The sequence below is a fragment of the Anabrus simplex genome, chromosome 3 (genome assembly GCF_040414725.1).
Source record: "Anabrus simplex isolate iqAnaSimp1 chromosome 3, ASM4041472v1, whole genome shotgun sequence".
NCBI classification, from domain to species: Eukaryota; Metazoa; Arthropoda; class Insecta; order Orthoptera; family Tettigoniidae; genus Anabrus; species Anabrus simplex.
Window position 1 is genome coordinate 43,075,876 of NC_090267.1, and position 23,966 is coordinate 43,099,841.

At 40.5% G+C, this 23,966-nt stretch overlaps 1 protein-coding gene across 1 annotated transcript in view; it reads left to right on the forward strand.

Annotated features, from left to right (window-relative positions):
• Positions 1–23,966, forward strand: part of LOC136866639 (nose resistant to fluoxetine protein 6) — a 254,056-nt gene that overhangs the window by 184,543 nt on the left and 45,547 nt on the right. Inside the window, exon 11 of the mRNA XM_068226574.1 lies at positions 15,266–15,408. Within this exon, the coding sequence (XP_068082675.1) occupies positions 15,266–15,408 (143 nt within the window). The remainder of the gene's footprint in view (positions 1–15,265; positions 15,409–23,966) is intronic.

Below are 23,966 nucleotides of genomic sequence, written 5' to 3' on the forward strand. Positions count from 1 at the left end.
TGTTTACTCTCGTTGACCGGACTAATGTCTCGATAGGGAATATTATCAGTTGTGTACTAACCAGGGTTACGACAGTGTATTCGAGCACAAACAAAGTGGTGAAGAGTATTGCGAGTGAATACAGTTACCAGAATGCAGGCACCCAACAGCAGTACGAGAACGAAGACATCAAACCGAAGAGGACCAAACCAGCAGACTTCTAGACATGTAGACAGCACCATTGTCATGTGCTAACTCAGACCAATCGAGTGGTCCCAATGACGCCGCAGAAGGCAGAGAAGGAGAGTTTTACTTTTTTATTTTATGCATGATATTTAGTGATCAGATTCATATGTGGCCCTTTCGCTAAATGTAAATGGTAATTGTAATTTAAGCCAGAGTGGCATTGGTTTGCTTTCCATTTGTAGTGTAAATAACGTTTGGATCTGAATGCATGTTATACTCTAGTTTTTATTAGGGTTACTTCGAATTGGGACGCAAGGGATATGTTAGGAGATAGAGTAGTGTTTTGATGTATGTTTTGAAATTTTCACGCGTGTCATGCAGACACTAAGGTTTAAGCCATGTCATATTCATCTATACAGATTGGAGGTATAGAACCTCTTGAGACTCGAACGGAAATGTACAGATATATAGACGGACTATGCATGATGTAGTGTTGCATGGTTTTCAGCTGAAGACGTGTGCAGAGGGCTAGCACCATTGTTGCATTTAGTGAGTGTCATTTATAGAAAGTAGCAGGTGAAGCTAACTGTGCTCCGGAATTGAACCGGCGACTATGAAATATGAGGCTGTGTTGTGCTGTCATATTTGTCTCGAGGCCTAGAATTTATTGGATGTTGCTGTATAGGCTGAATTAATGATTTGTACCTGGTTTTTTAGGGTGTGTATTCCATACCAGATGTTATGAAGAGTGATATACATATTTAAAAGCTTATTTTAGTCGAGATTACTCTCCGCTGGACGAGAGGGTGTTACAGGTACACAGCGAGAAAATTGTATTATTCACGGAAAGCTATGAGTGAAAGTGTCCGACTCGTTGACTGAACGGTCAGCGTACTGGCCCTCGGTTCAGAGGGTCTCGAGTTCGATTCCCGGCCGGGTCGGGGATTTTAACCTTAATTGGTTAATTCCAGTGGCACGGGGGCTGGCTGTATATGTTGCCTTCATCATCATTTCATCCTCATCACGACGCGCAGGTCGCCTACGGGAGTCAAATAGAAAGACCTGCACCCGGCGAGCAGAACCCGTCCTGGGATATCCCGGCACTAAAAGCCATTTCATTTTTTATGAGTGAAAGTTACGCATAGTCCCGTTAGGTATGTGAGAGAGGAACGCCTGAGTTACACGGCGAATATTTGTATTTCTTTCACACGCAATCACCTGATGACTGGTAAAGAAAAGAGCCGATAATGTGATTATTTATATCACGAGAACTACGGTGATCTGCAGAGCGATTCCCGCTCGATCTGATGGTGAATGTGAGTCATTTATGTCCCCGTTTTTCAGATGTAGCTTATTTGTGCTCATTGCTTGTTATGTGTCTTATGTATGTGTTAGTGTTATCGGTTATTTGTGTTGATTAGTGTTTCATAGCCCGTTGTTTGTAATTGGTTTGCGAGGTTTTCCAACCTCTCTCTTTTGTCCACGATACGGATATCGTGTGTAAGAATCTGTGTTATTTTGGGGTTTCAAACTTAGGGAAGTCCAAAGTAATGTGTTCTTTTTATATATGTAAATATCTGAAAAATTCGGAATTAGTGTAATTAGGCCAATATTGAATCTTTCTTTCTTAATCTGTTTACCCTCCAGGGTTGGCTTTTCCCTCAGACTCCCACCTCTACCGCGAAGCGTGAAACATTTAGTCGGAGGATGCATCTGGGGAGAATGACGAGTACCTCGCCCAGGAGGACTCACCTGCTATGCTGAACAGGGGCCTTGGTGGTGGATAGGAAGATTGGAAGGGTTGGACAAGGAAGGGGAAAAGAAGCGGCTGTGGCCTTAATTTATGTACCATCCAGGCATTTGCCTGGAGGAGAAGTGAAAAACCACGGAAAACTACTTCCAGGATGGCTGAGGTGGGATCGAACCCACCTCTACTCATTTGACCTCCCGAGGCAGAGTGGACCCCGTTGCAGCCCTCGTACACTGTTCAAATTTCGTGGCAGAGCCGGGAATCGAACCCGGGCCTCCGGGGTGGCAGATGTTCACACTAACCACTACACCACAGAGGCGGACCAATATTGAATCGACCATTCATGAAAGAGACGGCACTTAATCGCAGCCTGCGGACAAATAACAGTCAACTTATTTCAATCTCCGCATTAATAGGTAGATTTCACGTTTCCGATTCTATTGAACTTATGCCCTTTAACTGCTTCTTATATGTTCGTGCTCTATTCTATTTTGATTACCCACAGTTCCACCCACTCTTTACCTTAGGAGATACTGCACATGCGGGGTAGCCGATAGATGGGGCAGCTGCCATGGACTGGGGAGTGGCGTCCGAGAAGATCTCCCTCCACCTGGTGGTGTCCTGGCTATATCCTCCTGGGAGTGGCCAGGAAGTATGGGGTGAGCAGACGACGAGCCCAGAAGAATTCGCCTGCTTAGCCGGGGTAAGGTTTGACAGCATGTGAACGAGAGAGAAGGCACGTTGCTCGGTAGCATGATGAATGGTGATCTCTTGACTGGCAATGTCTATGATGACCCGAGGTATGTCAGAATGGGTGTCGGGTGCAGGACCAACTTGGAGTAGTTCGTAATACCAAGGATCACTGTGAGATACAACCAATGTCGTGCATCAGCTGGTCTGAAAGTTCATGGCTGTGGATTAGCCAGTAGTTCAGATAGGGAATCACCTTGACGCCAAACTCCGTGGGTCAGAAGTTCCCGCACAGCGGTGGCCCAGCGCTGCATAATGGATGGGGCCAGGATATGTCCCATTGGCAGGCGGTTACAACGGTACCAGATACTACGGTGGATTATCCCGTAAGGGTGCCGGATCCGTTGGGAAATGGGAATCTGGTAGAACTCCTTCCGAAGGTCGAGCTTGCAAGCAAGGTGGTCATATGGAATAGAAGCTAACGTCACGGAGCCAGAAGTGTGCATGATTGATGTAGGCGGTCCAAGCACTAAGTTCATATAAAACCCGGGCTGCCCCTGTTTCCTTCGGGCTTGGAATGCATTCGATATCATTGAGCGCTCGTGATCTCGTACTCGTGAAAGTCCTTTGTTAGGTAAAACGTCACCACACAACAAACACTAGGCCTTCTGACCATATCCAACATTCACGACAGTAAATCCCAGTAGAGTTATTTATCGTCACTTGTTGAATAGATTTCCAGCTCTCCTGCTGCGAGTATTTCTGTTTGACGTTTACCCACACGCGGTTTACCAGAAGCAGGACAACACTTGCGGAACACACCCCATAAGTAAGATGATGTGCATGGACTTCATAATATTAAGTGGAGAATAAATCTACCGGGTTTCTTCGTGGAGAATGACCCCGCAAGAATAGCGGGCGCAGTCTCCGTGGACCAGCAACTACAAGCCCTAGTAAATTCTTCTGAATTTATCGTAACATCGGATGTAAATGGCACCACTGAAGTCTTAAAAAATCTGTGAACAAGGTTGTGTCAAAGGTCGGCCGCAAGATTTGGTGTAAATTAGGTACCGCGTGACAGTTATTTTCGAAATAAGGTTGAAAATATTATTGTTGATAGTTTATTTCTTAATTCATTAACTCTTCGAAGCAATGAATGCGTATTTGTTATCAAAATATCCAGATAATTTATTTCTTCTATGTGCACTTAGCAGAATAATAATGATTTTGGTTTTCTAGTGTTTTTGTGTGGGTGGTATAAGGCGGTATACATAACATACCACCGTAACAGTTGGTCTGTGTCGTTCTTAGCCAATATGCGCTAAAGATTAAAAATATGTCGCGTTTTCCCTGTTCTAAACTTTAGTGAACATTAATGCGATAATGAATTTGATTTAATTTTATTCATTAATCGCAAAAAGGAAAACAACAAGAAAAACATACATAACGTAAATCAAACACATGGCCGGCGCAGCGGTGTAGGGGGTAAACGCGTCCGCCTGTCACTCGGCGGTTCCGGGATCGATTCCCGACGGGGTCAGCGGTTTTTAATTGCAATGATTAATTCTCCTGGCCTGAGAACTGGGTGTTTGTGACGTTCTTAACCTTCCTTTCCTCACATCCAACACCTTACACTTCCGCCATTACATAATACACTCATATTCCTCACATATGATGCCAGTAGGGGCAAAAGATCTCCATAGGTCGACGCCCCGAACAAATAGCTTTTTCAAAAATCAAAAACAAAAGTAAATTATTAAAAAATATGTGATGCTCCTCTAATTATGAGCAAAACTATCCCAACATTCAGCGAAAATCCTCGTTCCTACTCAAGTTTTACAACGGAATATTTCATTTTTCATTTTTAGCACGTCCGCATAGTGCGAACTTGCTCGCTCTTCGTGCTTCATTTGGCCATGCTACTGAGTACTTTGGTTACTGAGTTGAACTCTGCAGTCTAGAATATGTGGCTTTGGCTTATGCTTTTTCTTTACCTGAATTTCACTGTTAGGTGATTATTTTGTGCAAAAAATTGACTGTAATGATATCTGTTAGAGAAGTTCTGTCTTATAACCCCCACTGTCCTTATTTGCGTGGTACAAGCATGGTGATAGACAAACATACTACCTACTTTTCCCAAGTGAGATACATAAACATTCTACGGTAAAACGAAATTATTATCACGTACTTTAGTTCTGATATCTAGTGAATTGTTCAGCAGAAAGAAACAACACAAAGGTAGATTTCTAGAGGCACAATTCGATAAATTGCAACAGCTGACGCCCCGAGTTTTACTTCCCTGAAGTATGAATCTCAGGCTGCCGATAAGAAGCAAGGAGCATAACGCGCACTCTGTCCACAAAGTTAAGAACTAGCAGATAAAGCGTAATGTGGTGGTAAAGGAAATTTACCATCATGCAGAATCCTCAGAATGAATTGAAAAGGTGGTATAAATTTCATACCGCAATGCTTCAAAGAGTTCATTCATTCAAGGTTGAATAAAATTTTATGCATTTCTGCGCGCTTTCATTGGGTGATACTAAAATATATTAGAGTGAAAAATCTGACATTTTTTACTTAGATTCGTCTTCAAATTCAGGTTGAGGCATGAGGTGTACAATCAATATCTCAGCTGCACGAAAGTACGTGGGACTTCAAATATTTGTTTCTGAGAATATTGCTCAAAACTGCCTAAAATAAGTTAAAATTAAAGTTGGCAGCATTTCACTACATGTCACTACAATCTCATTTCTAAGACAGGATAGTAAGCTAAATTTCTCCCAGTTTTCACATTTTCCACCTAACGTGTCTAGATGTTGCACTTTTTTCATTCTTCTTCATCATCTCGATTCAACTCTTATATTCTTTCTTTGCTTTTATGATTTTAACGTATTAGTCCTTCCAATATTAGTCTGACGATTTTTTCTCTATTTACTACATGACGGTCGAGAAATATTGGACATGAATTCATTTCCTGAATATAGTAACACAGTGAGCAATCTTGTTGCGAAAGAGAGTACAATTCATCAATAGAACAGCGGCCGATTCAAATTTTCTACAGTGGCAGTCGTGATCCATCGACGTTCTCTTCTGAGTACGTGGAACACTTCAGCATATCGTCGTTGTCGGGATAAAACCTCCTATGTGATAATATTTTTGGAGATGTACTGACCCGCAGCACATACATTATGAAGAGCGAGAATGCCCGTGCAATATTCACACAATATTGCTCCTTAGACGACAGAACTTTACCGGCCGAAGTTCTAAGCTGAAATATTTCACACAGGAGGTTTCATCCCGGCAGCGACGATATGTAACGTTTCCTTGCAGTTATATTTCACACAATAAGGACCCAAATGATATCACGGGAATTGCATTGTTCTTGATGGGGCATTAGAACTGAACACTTTCTATTTTTACGTTTCCTTTAATCTTGCATTAAAAATATTGTCTTTTTACTTGTTTTTAGTGACGTGCTACTTGAATAGACTGATACTAGTAGGCCAATGGGCACATAGCAACGGTAGCTGCAATGAGGGAAGCTATGGGCTCCTTGCGCTGCGAGTGGCGAACATTGTAAGTTAATGCCATTACCGCGTATATATCTCTGTCGTTTCACAGCGTTTTGCTATGGCCGACTAAATAATAACAGTGGGATTTCAGAGTGTTTTATGCAACAAAAATCTGCTAAATTATTCCAAACTTCAAGAAAGTGGTCATGTATTAAATTTACAAGAAAAACTGTTCGCAGGAAATAACAACAGAGCGAATAACTGCAAATATGATAAGAGAAAAACGTTTTTTCACTAGAGACTCTACCATTTCACGATAGAGGCAACATAGTAATTTGTGTATTATTTGTGGTGATAACGAGATTAATTTTCATGTAGGCCTACACATTCAACAATGCTGTCTTCAGAAAAAATATATTTTGCTGATCTCTAAAACGATATCATGTTAGCGTAGGTTAATGTTGCGAGGGAGGCCTTGGTAAAAGAATAAAAATATTTCCATGAAGTGTAAGCATATTTCTGCTGTTATTTATACAGTTTACTCACCTCGTGTACTGATTAACCCTATGAATTGTCTGGAACTCGCATCTAAAAAGCGGAGAAAGAGAAATACAACAAGGAGCCGAGCTTACAGATGAATTTTTTCCGATAAAAAGGCACAGGTTTGATGTTGGACCAATTGAAAACATCAGAAGATCTTAACTTTGCCAATAAATTACTTTGTATTTATAATATTACCGCGACCACCTCTGTAATATAACGGTTAGCGCTACTAGTTTCCTTCGTCGGAGGCCCAGGCTTGATTTCCGATACAGACAGAAATTTAAGATTGACGTGAGGGTACATGCAGCTCATGTTCATTAGGGGTTGCTTGAAAAGAGCTGCACCACCTCCGGGTGAGAACAGTACTTTACATATAAAATGGGTATTTCTGTGAGCTATTGATACTGCGTAATGGAGGCCTATTTATATGATTACAGTATATTTGTCCACTGCCTTTTGAATCCATTTCGTGAGGTTGTGACAGAATACTATAAATTTCACACTGTGGTCTATAGTACGGTATGTTATTGCTATTATTATTATTATTATTATTATTATTATTATTATTATTATTATTATTATTATTATTATTATTATTATTATTATTATTATTATTTATTTTGCACACTTTCGTGGTAATGATATTCAAGCACTTGTACACATTTTTGGAAATCGAAGCAGAATAAACCTTAATTTACACTACACTTTTACGTAGAACTTTTTAACCGATCAATTTCCGTACAATTCAAGTCGTGGCAATGACCACCGTCTTCTGCATGGTCTTATAGATGTTGGTGCTGACATCCAACTTCTTCAGTATTATTATTATTATTATTATTATTATTATTATTATTATTATTATTATTATTATTATTATTATTATTATCATTAAGACTATGTTAATAGAATGGAATGTATCTGTACAATGTATGGCATAGTGTAGCTTACTTTGAAATTTAACGTTGCTATAATTTGTTTGTAATATTGTTAACCTTTACATTGTTTACAGAGTTGCCGTGTATTAAATACTGAAAATGTACAAATCCAGAATCACTTCTACTACTACTACTAAACGTTTTCATTCCTCCCCTGAAGGGGGAGGCGGGCCTCTTAGAGGGTGACGCCGTCTCTCATGCCGGGAGATTTGTAACAGTGAAGGGGATGTGCGGAGAAGGTGAGGGGGTGGGCGGCCGTGGCCTATACCACGAACTATCCCGGCATTCGCCTTAGTGCAGGAGAATGGAAAACCACGGAAAACCATTCTCAGAACAGCCGACGGGTGGGACCAGGCGTAAAGTCCGGCACTGTGCCCCAGGCCCGTCTCCCGAATGCAGAGGCGTAGAGCCACGGTAGAGCTGTGGCCAACTCTCCTCTGATCGGTTGGCCGGTCAGAGTACAGAGCATATGGGACAACAACCCACTCTGCATCTCACCGACCGAATCACTTCCTGCGATTTACTGCTAAGATCAATCGTCTTTTCGAATCCATTTCGCGAGGTCGTGAATTAAAGCTCTGTGTTACTGTATCTATTAATGCAGCCAAGAACAAACACATCATTCTGTCGGAACGTTCGGACATTAACAAATTATCATCTGAAGACAGCACTGTAAAATAATGGAATAAATGCATGTAAACATCACACATATTCCAGCTTCTTATGGCGAGCTGTTGATGAATATGACTTTAAGTAGTTCTCGTAGCATCCACCCGCAGCAGCACAGTGCTATACGCACGGAGTCTATAGTAGAGATGCTTTGTAAAGAAACTGCGCGGAAATCGGCCGCGCATGTGGGGAGGAGCAATAGAAAGGGGCTGTCCCGTCTCCCACTTCTCTCGCCGCCCAGTCTTCGTCTACACATTGTGTACGCAATGGCTGAACACAACGTGTTAACAAGCCAGTTGAGAGCGAACACTATATATATATATATATATATATATATATATATATATACAGAATGTTAGGTGTACACCTGCAGATATTTCTTCTAGCAGTAGAGAACGATGTGACGAACCACTATATATCAAACTTTTAGTAATCCTCGGAAGTTATTTTCGAGAACAAAAAGATACGATGTTTTTAGAATAGGTAGTATGCCTTGTTCTTGTGAATGAATAGCTTCCCTTTGAGAACAGGCGAGTCACGCGCCATGCGTGCCAAACTGGTTTCTGTTTATGTTTACCTGCAAATGTACTACTGTAGCAGCTGAACGCTACCTATGCAATGCACGAGATGTTACGTAACATACTTGTCAAACTGGTTTTATGTTTAAGAGCAACTGAGCTACAAACCAGCTGAAGGTGGCTACTACAGTAGTGTATGCCATGTTATGTTACATTCTCGCCAGACTGGTTTCGTTGTTGTCAGTATTTAATTTCCGTCTTAGGGGCTTCAGACAACCCTCGTCATCGGTATCGGACCCTAGAGATGTACCGAATTCTCAGCGTTAATACTCGTTCATTTGCTGTTATGTCCTTTAGGGGATTGGGATATCTGTGGTCATCAGCCCCGTGGTCTAGTGAGTATGGAAATGACCTGAAAACCAATATCGGTGCGGGACTTGTACGAGCGTGTGATGTAATTATTGGTTGGGATAGGCGCGCCGGGACGTGAAATACGGTAGATCCCCGTTGTGCATTGCGTAAAGGTAGAAGAAAGATGGCAGGTCCTTACGCCAACGAAAGCAGTCATGGGATGCCCAAATGAGTAGCATCGGAATTGAATTATCGAAACACATCGAACGTTTATTTTCAAATGAATATTGGACATGTCATACAACTAAATAAATTAAACGTACCTACATTTCGTGCCTCCTTCCTTGCTGAGTTGCTCAGACGGTTGAGGTGCAGTCTTTTTGACTCCAACTTCACAGGTTCGAACCTGGCCCAGTCCGGTGGTATTTGAAGATTTTCAAATACTGTACATCAGCCTCGTGTCGGCAGATTTGCTGGTACATAAAAAGAACACGTGCGGGACTAAATTCGGGCACCTCAGCGTCTCAGAAAACCGTAGAAGTAGTTAGTGGGACGGAAAGCACTTAACGTTATTATTATTATTATTATTATTATTATTATTATTATTATTATTATTATTATTATCAGGTCATTAAAAGCTGAAATACGTGGAAGAAAATAGTAAAATATGCGTGGTTTAAGAGGAAACAAGGTGAAAAGATATGTCACGTGAGTTAGCATCGGTCGCAGTAGTTACCTACAGATTACTATGCGTAAGACGAGAACCAGGTCAAGCTCGTGGGGATGAGTCAGCTGTAATCTCGTATTGTGTATAAACATCAAAGATACACATCAACAAATCTATGAAACATAAACAAGGTTACACGTTAGAGACATGTAGCTATTAACCTGAACGCAAGGCCGACGGTCGCTTTCATGAGTACAGATGAGTTAACATATAATACACAATCCACAGATGTCGAACGTATCTAAGAAGATTCCGCCACAACTATATTACATTTTACTATGATGGTGCTAATAAGAAATCGCAGCAGCTATTGGCTTTAGGTCACACCTGCACAGGTAGGCCTTATGGCGACGATGGGACTGGAAAGGGCTAGGACAGGGAAGGAAACGGCCGTGGCCTTAATTAAGGTACAGCCCCAGCATTTGCCTGGTGTGAAAATGGGAAACCACGGAAAACCATCTTCTGGGCTGCCGAGAGTGGGGTTCGAACCCACTATCTCCCGAATAATGGATACTGGCCAGACTGAAGTGAAATGTCGTATGGCTTTTAGTGCCGGGAGTGTCCGAGGACAAGAGGACAAGAGGACAAGTTCGGCTCGCCTGATGCAGGTCTTTCGATTTGACTCCCGTAGGCGGCCTGCGCGTCGTGATGAGGATGAAATGGCCGGGCTGAGTGGCTCAACCAGTTAAGGCGCTGGCCTTCTAACCCCAACTTGGCAGGTTCGATCCTGGCTCAGTCCGGTAGTATTTCAAGGTGCTCAAATACGACAGCCCCGCGTTTGTAGATTTACTGGCACGTAAAAGAACTCCTGTGGGACTAAATTCCGGCACCTCGGCGTCTCCGAAGACCTTAAAAAGTAGTTAGTGGGACGTAAAGCAAATAACATTACTATTATTATTTGAGGATGAAATGATGCAGATGGCACATACACCCAATTCCCGTGCCAGCATTTAAGGTTAAATTCCCGACCCTGCCGGGAATCGAACACGGGACACCTGTGACCAAAGGCCAGCCCCCTAATCATTTAGCCATGGAGCCGGACTTAAGCGACTGCAGCTATCGAGCTCGGTAAATCGCAGCAGATTACGCTACTGCGTGTTAAGATAATACTAATGTTATTTGTTTTACGTCCCACCAAGTACACTTTTACGGTTTTTGGAGACGCCGAGGTGCCTGAATTTAGTCCCGCAGGAGTTCTTTTACGTGCCAGTAAATCTACCCACACGAGGCTAACGTATTTGAGCACCTTCAAATACCACCGGACTGAGCCAGGAGTGAACCTGCCAAGTGTGTTAAGATGATGTCGGTAGAATACAGTATACTTGTTAAGACATAAGGCTGCAGTAGTAGAAGAGGAAGAAGAAGGTAACGAGAGCCACATAGTCAAGCAGCACAGAGCCGAAAAAAGCGCACATTTGTGACACAGACATAAGAATGGCGTGGTCGCAGGAACTACAGTCGCATTAGTAACACTCTGTTGTAGAAAAATTATGAACTAACATACAATACGGGCTCCGCAATTCCCGGTGGACGGTAACAAGACTATCTCAAATTGAAAAGTACGGATTTACGAACGTACACGAAAACGCCTGTGAACAAACAAATGTACCTATGTTAAACATTACGGTACAACAGTTTAGAAAACAAAAACATACAGATTGCCTTACATTAAAAGAAATGTTAAACTCTCTTTTGTAAATTAACAAAACACTCTAGGCAACCTTCTTAAGTTAAATGTTAACTTATAGTTCCTATTTCAGTAATGATGAATATAAAACAATTATTTTATTGAATATTTATACATGATGATGATGATGATTGCTGTCTTAATGTCATCGGCCTTTTAAAAACGCAAAGTGTCCTCTGTTTTGACTCGTAGTGAATAAGAAACAAAATATAAATTGCTCAAAGCCTTTCCCGATAGATTCATGAAGGGCGACCCGTGTTCTGTTCTGCCACACGATACACTAGCAGCATATCATGGTATTCGCGGTATTCATACACTGGAATTATTCAAATACTACTACTGATGCTACTACTACAAAGTAACTCGCGTACTAGTACGGACGATAATTCGCATCTCTGACAGCTGTTATTCAGGTCAAGGTCAGACAGACCGGTTTCATGTAGGGGTGGGGAACCCGTTCAGCCACATCCCCGTCGCTAGGAACAACAGACAACCGGCACGTGACAGGTCTAGTGCTTTTGTCGAACTGCTTACGTGGAATATTCTCCCACAGTGCGATTTCAATATCATGGTCTTTTGGGAGTCCAACTCACCGTATGCAGAAACATCCCGTGTTGGCGTGTACGTAAATAAAGTTTAATACGTCAACGAAAGAATGCATGGGATTGGATTTCCAAGTGAGTAGTATCGGAATTGAAATGTCAAAACACATCGAACGTTTTACTTCATACCAGTAAGGGACATGTTATAAACATAAATTAATTAAATGTACCTTCCTTTCGTGCTTCCAACCGAAGAGAACATGTTTAAATATAAATGGAAGCATTCTAGCTTACTACTGATTTTGCAGTGCCTATTAAACGTATCAAAATAAACGTTGCCAGGCTGAGTGGCTCAGACGGTTAAAGCACTGGTTTCATGAACTTAGCAGGCTCGATCCTGGCTCAATCCTCTGGTATTTGAAGGTGCTCAAATACGACCGCATCTGATCGGTAGATTTACAGGCACGTTAAGTAACACCTGTGGGCAAAATTCCGACACCACGCGTCTCCATTGGTACGTAAAGATTTATTATTAATATTATTATTATTATTATTATTATTATTATTATTATTATTATTATTATTATTATTATTATTATTATTGGGCGAGTTGGCCGTGCGATTAGGAGCATGCAGCTGTCAGCTCGCATCCGTCGAGAAGCCACTAACAATATTATAATAAAAATTGTGTTAGTCTATTATTACTAACTATTATAAAAATAAAAGTTAATCGCCGCACTCAAACTTCGTATCTCGTAATCTGTCAGAAAACACTAAAGAAAATAGTGAACTTTTAATAGGTCCGAATTATTATTAATATTTAACTGCAGACATGTCTCCGAAATTACCGAAACATGTACTTTTAAATTGTTTTACGTCGCACCGACACAAATAAATCTTACGGCGACGATGGGAGAGAAAAGGGATACAAGTAGGAAGGAAGCGTTCGAAGTCTAATAAAAGTACAGTCCCAGCATTTTCCTGATGTTAAAATGGGAAACTACGCAAAACCATCTTCCCGGCTGCCGACAGTGGAGTTCGAACCCACTATCACCAGAATACAACCTCACAGCTGCGCGTCCCTAACCACACGATCAACTTACTCTAAGCTCCAATGCCGGTCTACGTAGCTCGGACGATAGAGCGCTGGTCTTTTGATCCGACCATGGCACGTTCGATGGCGGCTCAGTTCAGTGGTATTTGAAGGTGCTGAAATACGCCAGTCCCGTGTCTGTGGATTTACTTGCATTTAAAAAAGTACTGCGGTACAAAATTCTGGCACTTCAGCGTCTCCGAAAACCGGGAAAATTAGTTAGTGGAACGTAAAGGTAGTAGTAGTAGTAGTAGTAGTAGTAGTAGTAGTAACATTTTTATAACAGAAGTTTTAATTAAACGGGTCCGTTACATTACCTATCGGCACTTACTGTCCAGTAATTAGCCTTCTGTCTACCTCTATGATATAGTGGTTAGTGTGATTAGCTGCCACCCTCGGAGGCCCGTGTTCCATTCCCAGCTCCGCCACAAAATTTGAAAAGGGGTACGAGGGTTGAACGGGGTCCACTAGGCCTCTGGAGGTCAAATGAGTAGAGGCGGTTCGATTCCCTCCTCAGCCATCCTGAAAATGGTTTCCCGTAGTTTTCCACTTCTCCAGGCAAATGCCGGGATGGTACCTAACTTAAGGCCACGGCCGCTTCCTGCCCCCTTCCTTGTCTATCACTTCCAATCTCCCCATTCCCCCGCAAGGCCCCCGCAAGGCCCCTGTTGAGCATAGAAGGTGAGGCCGCCTGGGCGAGGTACTTGTCATTCTCCCTGTTGTACCCCGACCCAATGTCTCACGCTCCAGGACACTGCCCTTGAGGCGTAAGAGGTGGGATCCATCGCTGAGTCCGAGGGAAAACCAACCCTGAAGGTTAAACAGATTAGGATAAAGAAGAATAAGCCTTCTATTAGAAATGCCTGGCGGCAATTCCACAGTAGACCGAGCTCGATAGCTGCAGTTGCTTAACTGCGACCAGTATGCAGTATTCGGGAGATAGCAGGTTCGAACCCCACTGTCGGCGGCCCTGAAGATGGTTTCCCGTGATTTCCCATCTTCACACCAGGCAAATGCTGGGCTGTACCTTAATTAAGGCCACGGCCGCTTCCTTCCCACTCCTAGCCTTTTCCTGTTCCATCTTCGCCATAAGACCTATCTGTGTCGGTGCGACGTAAAGCAACTAGCAAAAAAAATCCACAGTAGCTATTTTTCCTTCGAGCAATGTTCACGCATGGTTGCAACTACGGTTTTTGAAATCTGTCTCATTAATAACAATATGACTGAATACTTACATCCTTTTCTTTCAGTGTCCACCGTCCTTTCATTGACCTGAAAAATTTATGAATGCGCACAGACAACTCGCATTGTCTATTGTCAGAAATTCATCGTAGACTGTCGCAATTACAGCACATAAATGTTGCGCTCATTTTTCATTTACTTATTAACTAATTCCTTTCATTTTGATCACTGAGTAATGCCATTGACGTGTTATAAATCACACACAACTACACAATACTTGATCCGCATGTATGTGCTGGTACGTATCTTCGAGGTCACTGCAAGGATTCTGTGTACATTTCACACAGAGTACCCTACACCGGTTTTCGAGTACAAGTGGCCTGGCACGTGAGTCATCCTCTCCTACTTGTCAAGCCTTTAGGGTAGTGCACAACAACATGTGTTGGCCTGCGATAAGAAACAGGTTCAACAAGCCCTATACTCTGCTACTGTACTTCCACTACGACTGGACAGAATGACGTAACCGGCATATCCTGCTACGGCCGTTCAAAAAACATTAGGTCCTGAAATATTTGGCTCATTTTTGGGCAAACTAACAGGACAAGGTAGAAAATACATAGCATATATTGCGGGATGTATTTTTCTTTGCCGACTAGCTTAATATCTGCACGTATACCCCTAACACTCTGTATATATAGAGAGAGAGATAATCAGACTATGTACATGATCACGGCCAGCCGGTCACCCAGAAGAACGTTTGCTAAGAATTTGGACTGTAGCGTGGAAGCATGGTGCCTGGGAGTGGGGAGCTCTGAATTGTTCAATTAAATTAAAATGGAGAAGGGATCCATGGGATAGGCTTCTCTCACTGACTTCTTTCATGCTAATAATATTGTTTCAGGTTTCGTCAACACGATACTGACCTGGGATTGGTTCCGGATTCTCAGCAGACTAACCTACTCCGCCTACTTGGTACACGTTTCGGTCCAGATCTCTCAAATCGGATCTTTGCGGACTCAGATTTTCCTGGACGACATGACTCTGGTAAGAGAGAACATTTAGTCGAGTATAATACTAACAGCTCTTAGAATGAGTATATGTTTTTTATGTTCCTTCAGTATTACATCACTCATACCAGGCAAGGCAAGTCGAAAATAGTAACGTTCTCAGGGGAAGCATTTTTGTTTGTTTTTAAAACAATACGAAATCAGCTATTCATGCAAAGTTTTCAAACCATTCTGCGATGTACGAAACAGATTTTTAAATAATGGTTTTTATTTGATTTCCTTTAAGTTAAAATATTAATGAACAACCTGGTTTGGATCATGAATGACAGTGACTTGTCGTATATTCACCAGGCATTATTTTCTGATGTGGACCAGACAGAACCAGAGTGGGGTCACATTTGTGTACTGATAGCTAGAACGTTTTAGTAGTTCTCTTTAACAAAGGTAGCTGTGTAATTTCACAACCAAAAATTCGGTTACCAGGTAAAATACTAACAGAAAATATGTTATACACAGGACTAACTGACTTATCTGGTTGAAGTCACTTTCATTAACAATATTCAGAATATTAGAAAGATAAATCAACTTATCTGGTTATAACCGGGGACTGTTTTGCATTCTTGAATAATCTGGACGAACATAGGTGTGAAAAATGTTAGATTCAAAGGAGAAGAAAATGCCATATTTATTGCCCTAAATTCTGCTTCTAGTTTTTATCAGAAAACTCCCTGTAATTGAGTCAAATATTAACCCAACCAGCTAAAATCTGTGAACGGAATTTCATAATTTTTAAAATATTTCTTTGGGATTATGTCTTTTGTTTGGTCCAATTAGCAATCCAACTACCTCAGTTTCCAGGAGTTTAGATAGTAAGTAGTACAAAGCACAGTGAGTCATATTACCACTCAAGTAGGCAGAAAGCAAAATATCACACATTCACTTCATGTGATTTCGTTTTATCTACTTGCACTCAAGAGATAAATCAAAAATCAACAAAAATGGACTTTAATATTGATATAGGAGTCTAAAATATCTAGAATAACATCACTGGTGTAATTTAGTGAGAATTTAACTTGCAGTCTATAACTTCTTTTAAACAGACAACAATCAACTGTAGCAGCAGGAAAAAAAGATGTATGGTCATTTTTATGTTCAGGCAGTAATAAGTAGTGTTCCAATGGAAATAATCGAAACTTACTACTGAGTGTTTCAATTTTTACATCTCTGTACTATGACAGAATTGTTTTATCCTGTTAGTGTCACAGAATAAGAGTGTCTTGACCATAGCAGTGTACCGTACCCAGGGGTAGTTACCCTCTAGGACGAAGCCTCCATTCCTGTATAAACATCCGACTAACTCAAGGTTGTGCAAAGTGTGGGTTGGTTGTCCATGGGTCAGGCTAAAAGTCGAAGTTCCTCACTTAATTATAAGTAAATGACAGGAAAATGGAGGTATAACTCGAATGAGAAACAATAATATGGGGTAGGATGAGTTTATTCACAAATATTCGAATTATACTAATAAAAAATCAAGTTAATCAAACAATAAAAATGACACTAACATAAACTCAAAATTAAAGAAAGAACTGGACATTAAAAACGTTAAGTAATCAAAGAATCAAATGTGAAATGAAGTATCAAGCACAACAATGAATACTTGAAAACTTTTAGGTATAATCTTCTTCTGCTTGCCCATTGTTCATTATACATAATAGTATACGTACGCATATACTGACACTTATTCATTTCGGATGGAGTAACACTCTTTAAAGTATCACATTGATACGGGTTTGTAATTTTTCTGAGTCGTCGCAAGATTAAGCGTTAAAATGAAAGTTAAGATGAAAGAAAATTACGATAAAAGGAAAATTAAGATAAAGAAAACTTCAATAAAAGGAAAATTAAGACGCAATGGGACATGACATGAATTATGAAAAATAGTAGTGACATTCCCTACGCTATATTTACAATGAACAAAGTATCGCACCTATTTGCATCGTATAAAGAAAATAAATCTTACGTACTACACTGATTCGACGTGAATCGCGGTTCACCAAAAAGGATCTAGTGAGAACTAGATTGACCATCAATATTAGTCAGCACTCGGGCTGTTCCCCATTAGATAACAAAACATATCTAACAACATAACACATCACAAAATACCATCCTGTAAGAGAAAAACATATTATTTTCCATCATTAATCACGTGGAAAGCAATGAGCAACGTTGTCTTCTTCTACTGAATTTGCGCACTCAAAAGCGCGATCATCCGTCACGTATTTCCTGCTGCGCTGTAGGCTGAAAGGAAATGTTGGACCTCAACACTGTACTAAGGCTTGGTTTCTGTCCGCCAAGATTGTATCACGGAAAAACCATCTCATTCATGCTGTCTATGTAAACAAGGCCAATAAATAAGCTTGCTAAGCGATATCATCTTTCTTCGGCTATACGGAAACTCACGTACAATCGTATTCCTTCCTAGCATGCCTCGAAAATTTATTACATACATCAGACTCATTAGTCTGGATTCACTTTCGTCAATTCTGATAATTAATATTCTCTCAGAAGACAATAGCAGGTACATATTCACTGCACATCATTCTTTCACTTATCAATCGGCCTGCATAATTACTTTATAACTCCGCATGCATTATAACCTCCTATATCTCTTACAATTTTCATCAGTCTTTTACATTATGAGACCAGGTTCGATTCCTTTACAAATCATTGGGCAAAACAGTTTCCAACCTAAATTAAAAGATCCTATTCTTTCAACGTTGTTATGCAGCTCCTTACGTGTCAGCTTCTGAAATACCATGCGTCATGCAATTTAACTATTACTAACTTTCTAAATGATCAAAATTAGATTGAATTCACTCTCAACGTGGCAAGTGTTTAACTTTGAAATTGGATGAACTTGTCAATCTAATCCTCCTAGCACTAATATACAAGGAAACATCAGAATAATATTAAGCTAAATTATCATGCATAAATTAGCAACAAATAATCCTAACAACTCCACATTATCAAATATAACTAGTCGTAAATCAAAATAAAAATACAGAGAACATGCATTTCTTTCTTATCCGTATATACAACAACACAAAAGTGAAATAAACACATGCCGTCAGGCTTTCATTAAGTTAAAGAAAATCCCTGCACTAAAATGCACTAGTATTTTAATATAACCCCTATAACATTCCATAATTAAAATATGCGCCTTATATTTGACGACTCTCCGGACACATGGCAACGGCTCACATCCCTGCTTCGTTAGGTAGTTACTCCATGTTGATCACTGCTTGAACACATAGAAATACTCTTCCTTCTTCCATGAGCGATGCCATCTTCTTGCTGAAGGTTTTTGAACACTGCAACACAGAAGGCTTTGGATGAATATCTCTTCACCGCTTAATTCTGCACGTGCCGAACAACCCTTTCTTGGCTATAAACTCAGCCAACACAGACACACAAATACACTTGAAAATTAACACTTTAGGGTATACATACACAGTTATTGAGAGCGGCCCGCGGTACGGATCGAGAGTTCCTCGCGAAACGCGACCGACACGAAAATGGGGAATAACTGAGCTTCTCTTCTTCACTTCCAGATTGTGGCTATCACCGTCTATTTATTGGTAGTGAACTCTGTGCTATAAAATGATCTCCAATTAACTCTGCATCAGTTAATTTATTCCACTGCACGACTGAAAACACTGTTTATTGGTTTTAAAAACCATATACTGTTACTCATATATCCACGTGGCAGCTTTCACGTACAATTCTCGGAGCACACCGAACAACGTTCACATCACGTCTCTCCAGAGCATGAGATGCTAAGGAAGCGTGGCTAATGCCGTTGTAGTTAGGGGCTTCCCGCATGTCTAGACAAGCCACCAATCAGGGTGCTTGCCATTCATAATGACACAATATTAATTATAACATACCAATAAAACACCGTTCAAATAATATCAAATCTCTTCCTATAATTTTTGTATCGTGCTCCTGATTATATTTCACTTGTAGACCTGTGGAAATCCGTCAAATAACCGAATTTATTTCAAGAAAATGTTCATGTTGGTCAACCTAGGACTATGACTTCGCGCGATGTAGACTCCATATTTGCCACATCCACGCGTTCTCGTTGGTTGAATGTTTCTCATGGCCAACACCTAGTACACGTGCCGAGATGTGCCAACTCCTAGTGACGCTAAGCCTTTCTCACGATCCCGAGGAAGTACTGGGCAATATCCAGCGACATGTTGTCTCTATAGCCTTCCAGTCTCAGCTATCCTGCGAATCATTACTTTTACCATATGGGGCCGAAATTTATATCACTAAAATTTATATATTATGTCAAATAATAATCCGAGTATCTTTTATGGGCCGGCAAGATACGGCTCAGTAGATTATTGAAAAAATGAAAAACTATTAAAAAACTTATCTCATTTTCCCCGGGTTGAGTGATGTAAAGCTAACAACTTCGAGAATAGCTACACATAACTTTTTCAAATGTTATTACTTATAAAACTGTGTGTTGGATTTCTTTCAATATACAAAGTGACTACCGATGCCTGAGAAGCAATATCGCATGTTACAATGATCTTCCTGTCCTTTATTTTTCCTGCCAGCCACATATTGATATGCAGTCCCCCAGAACAGTTTCCTCCCTGATCATTTTGGTGTGCGTGTGCATAAAGGAAATGAACCTTATGTACAGTATAAATATAGATCCCTGCAGTACGGTATGGTAATTTTCATTTTCCTTTACACGTAACCAGAGGAAAATGAACACAAGGAAAATTGGTTTGATAGACTGCAAATCCGCAAGTGGCTGAGAGGCATGACCAGTCATAACCTTTTGATCAGTGAGATTTTGGTGAGTATTTCCTTGAAAATTTTGAATTCTTGATTTTAAGTTATTTTGATTCCAACTTCTCTCCATTAATAAAGTTACCTAAAGTTACACTTATAATTTAGGTTACGTGACTACAGATGCTGCGACAGAACTGCATCACAGAACAAACGAGATGTGATAAAACACGGAATAAAGTTCGTTGAACATGTCAAATATCCCCCAACATTGTTCTAAATGTCCGCCAGTACGATGTCAGGAAACAATATTTCAAACATTCAACAACAAAACCTGACTAGACGGCAGTACTGCCGTGCGCCACGTGCAGCAATGCTCATTGGGTTAAGCGACGTAATGGATGGGAACTTCGTGTCCATAGTCGCTTCCATTAAACATAGATCCGTTCTTAACGGATTCCCACCGACACTCTTCCGTAATATTATTTTAATTCTATTTCTTGTTTCTTCTTACTTCAATATATTCTTACAGGGAAATTACATCGTTGAAGTATTGTGTGCTGTGTATGGGGAATGTGGAGAAATCCTTTACCCACATGGTGGTGTATTTAGGAGCACCAAGGGAGATGGCTCTTGAGGGGACAATGTGGCTTTAACCTTCACGCTTTCATAGCCTTTCTCATTCATTTCCTGGCTCCTTCATGCTTCGAAAAGAATTCACAACATGAAATTGAAGTTCTTTGCATTGGAGAAAAAGTTTTTCCACAACGTCAGTTTTGTGTAACGTTAGTATTACAGACTATGATTCAATAGGGAATTTCTTTCTGAGTCCTTATCTACCGGCTGTATGCATAAGTCGATTGCGGTTTCAGTAAGAGATGGCGCCAGAGAAGAGTACGCGGCGTACGAATTTGACACGTACACCAGTTTGTTTGTCTGGCATTAACCTACCAACACACTCAAGTTGAGTCCACTAAACACTAGCGTCTGTGTACTATCATTCAGTTTGTGCCTGGGAAAGAACACACACAGCAAGGATAGTTTTTCTTATTTAAAAGAAAAAGGCGGTGCAAAGTCATCGTTTCCTGGTAGAGACATATCGCGAACACGCTCTATAGATTGGAACATGTGAAACTTGTTTTCGACAAAGTAAACGTGCTGATTTCAATGCGCACTCTGGTAGACAACAAAATTTCGAAGACGAGCAATTGCAGGCGTTATTCGATGATGACCCAACTCAAACTCAACAGCAGTTTAAATGTGTCGCAAGAAACAATGAGCAGACGTTTACGAGCAATGGGGAAGATCAATAAACTCGGTAAGTTGGTCCCACACGATTTGAATTAACGGCAAATGGAAAATTTGAAAGTCACTTGTTAAATCCTGCTTCAGAGCTATGGAAGAAAACCATTTCTGTACCGACGGAATGGGTCAGAAGTCATGGCTAAGTGATTTTTTTACACGACAATGCGCTATCTCACACGGCAAAACTAGTGAAAGGCACCATGAAATCGCATGGATGGGACATCCTCCCGCACCCGCCGTACTGCTCCGAACTGGCGCCATCTATCACTTCTTCGCATCAATAGGGCATGCGCTCGCAGAGCAGCACTTCAGCAATTTCGAGGAAGTTGGAAAATAGCTCGACGAATGGTTTGCCTCAAAAAACAAGCAGTTCTTCTGGTAATGGCATTCATAACTTATCTAAAGGATTGGTTAAGTGTGTAGAAGCCGATGGTCAATATTTTGAATAAACCAAAAATGGATTTCTCTTGAAATGTACGGGTTTTCTTTACCATAAAACCGGTAAAAACTTATGCATACACCTGGTACATTAATGATCTGTCCTCTAGCATCAATAATACTCGTTTATGGCTAATATGTGTGATAACGATGAAGTTCAGCACTTGACCCTCTTCCTGAGTGAGTGGTGGATATCTTCCACAGTATGTTCGTTTCTTTGTGAGACACTGGCTAGGACACCGTTGGCTTATCTAGCTGTCTAACTGATTCCAATCTCCACTTAAAGGACGGGGGGCGGATGCATCAAATATGCAGAGAATGACTAAAGGGGAGTTGAGTCGGTTAGTTTCAGAACTAATTATGTCCAGAAAATATTAAAAACTGAGATAGAGAATGTTTCATAATATATTAGGACTCTATATTTAATGTATGTTAGTGTATTGTTCCATAACTCTTCTTATTTCTTAGAAATTAAACCTTAAATTTACAGTTCTGTTCCAAAACAGAGCTTGTCCGCAACATGTCCTTGACATGTCCAAAGTAACCTGGTGACAGGAGGAAGCTCATTGTTGTAAGAAAAGTTAATAATGCGTAGGTCAATTCATCGGCGCCTCAGCGTAACCGAAAAAGTAGTTACTAGGACGTAAAACTAATAATAATTTATGAAAAATAAGTATTCTAGAGCCGTGGAGTACAAGGTTTGAAGTGAACAATGGTGCCATAAGGTATTCCATAATAATAACGATAATGATAATAATAATAATAATAATAATAATAATAATAATAATAATAATAATAATAATAATAATAATAATAAAATCAGAACAGAAAGTTGTAGGGTAAAAGTTTTAAAAATATTTGTTTAAAAGGAGGGCAGTCCTTCTTGTGTTAATAATCTTAAATGAGATAAGTTTAGGCTACTTTTCTGATTAATTCACTTTTTTGGACGAAGATTATGGTAATGCCGATTTTTTGAATTGGCGTTATGTTGCACCCACTCAGACACGTTTTATCGCTACGATGTGAAATTCAAGGCTGGGACTGCGAAGGAAGTAGCAGTGGTATTAGTTAAGTCACAGCAGCCCCCGTGTTTGCCTGTTGGGTAAATGGGAACCACGGAAAACCAGATATGAGAGCTGTCGGAAATGAGATTAGAACTCTCTATATCCCGAATGAAAGCTAAGAGCTATATGCCGCGAACTACGTAGACAACTCCCTTAGCAGTAGTAGTGATGAAGAACTGAATATCCCGAATATTGCACCGCATCGTTGGCAGAGGGGATGAGATGACTAGGAAATTCAGAACACTGTAGGTGTGGCGTTGGGCAGTAAGCGTCTTGTATCATCGTTGTTCTCTATATATTTATTTTCAAACTAGCAAATGCACCCGTGCTTCGCTACGGTATTCTACATTGTACACGGATTTCTCCGTATATTACTGTAAAGGCAGTGTGAGTAAGACTAAGTTATATTAAATTGCATATACAAACCTACTTCACCATCAGACGAATGGTTCGTCCTATGACATTTTCTCGTATCTCCTATATTTATGTGTTAGACTCAGTTATTTATTTAATGGGGTGAAATTTGGTACAGTTTTCACGTACTACTTTTTTAATACTCATGTGACCCTGGAATCAAAAAATTTGCGAGCATGTGGCCACTGGTAATGTCAATGTGCGTGCTCAATGTCATGATTGCATCTTTCTTATAAGTGTGCCAAACGATAACATACAGGTGCAAAAAGCATAAAATTAACTTGAACTCGAGAAATGCAGTACTATTTAACAAATAAGGGATGGAGATACGACAAAATGTCATAGCCCCAAAGTTGTAGATCTTTTCGAATTGAAACGCGATCTTTTGAGATACGACTTACCGTTTAGCCACCAATTATTCCGAAAGGAAGGTCTGCGTCGTCGTTAAAATCGCATCCATATTTCGATATTTTCCGGGGCCAAAAGTTATACATTTGCATAGCCTGGAAATTGTAGTTCCTCCAAGAATAGATTGCCCAGGTTTTGAGATTAGCACTCGCAT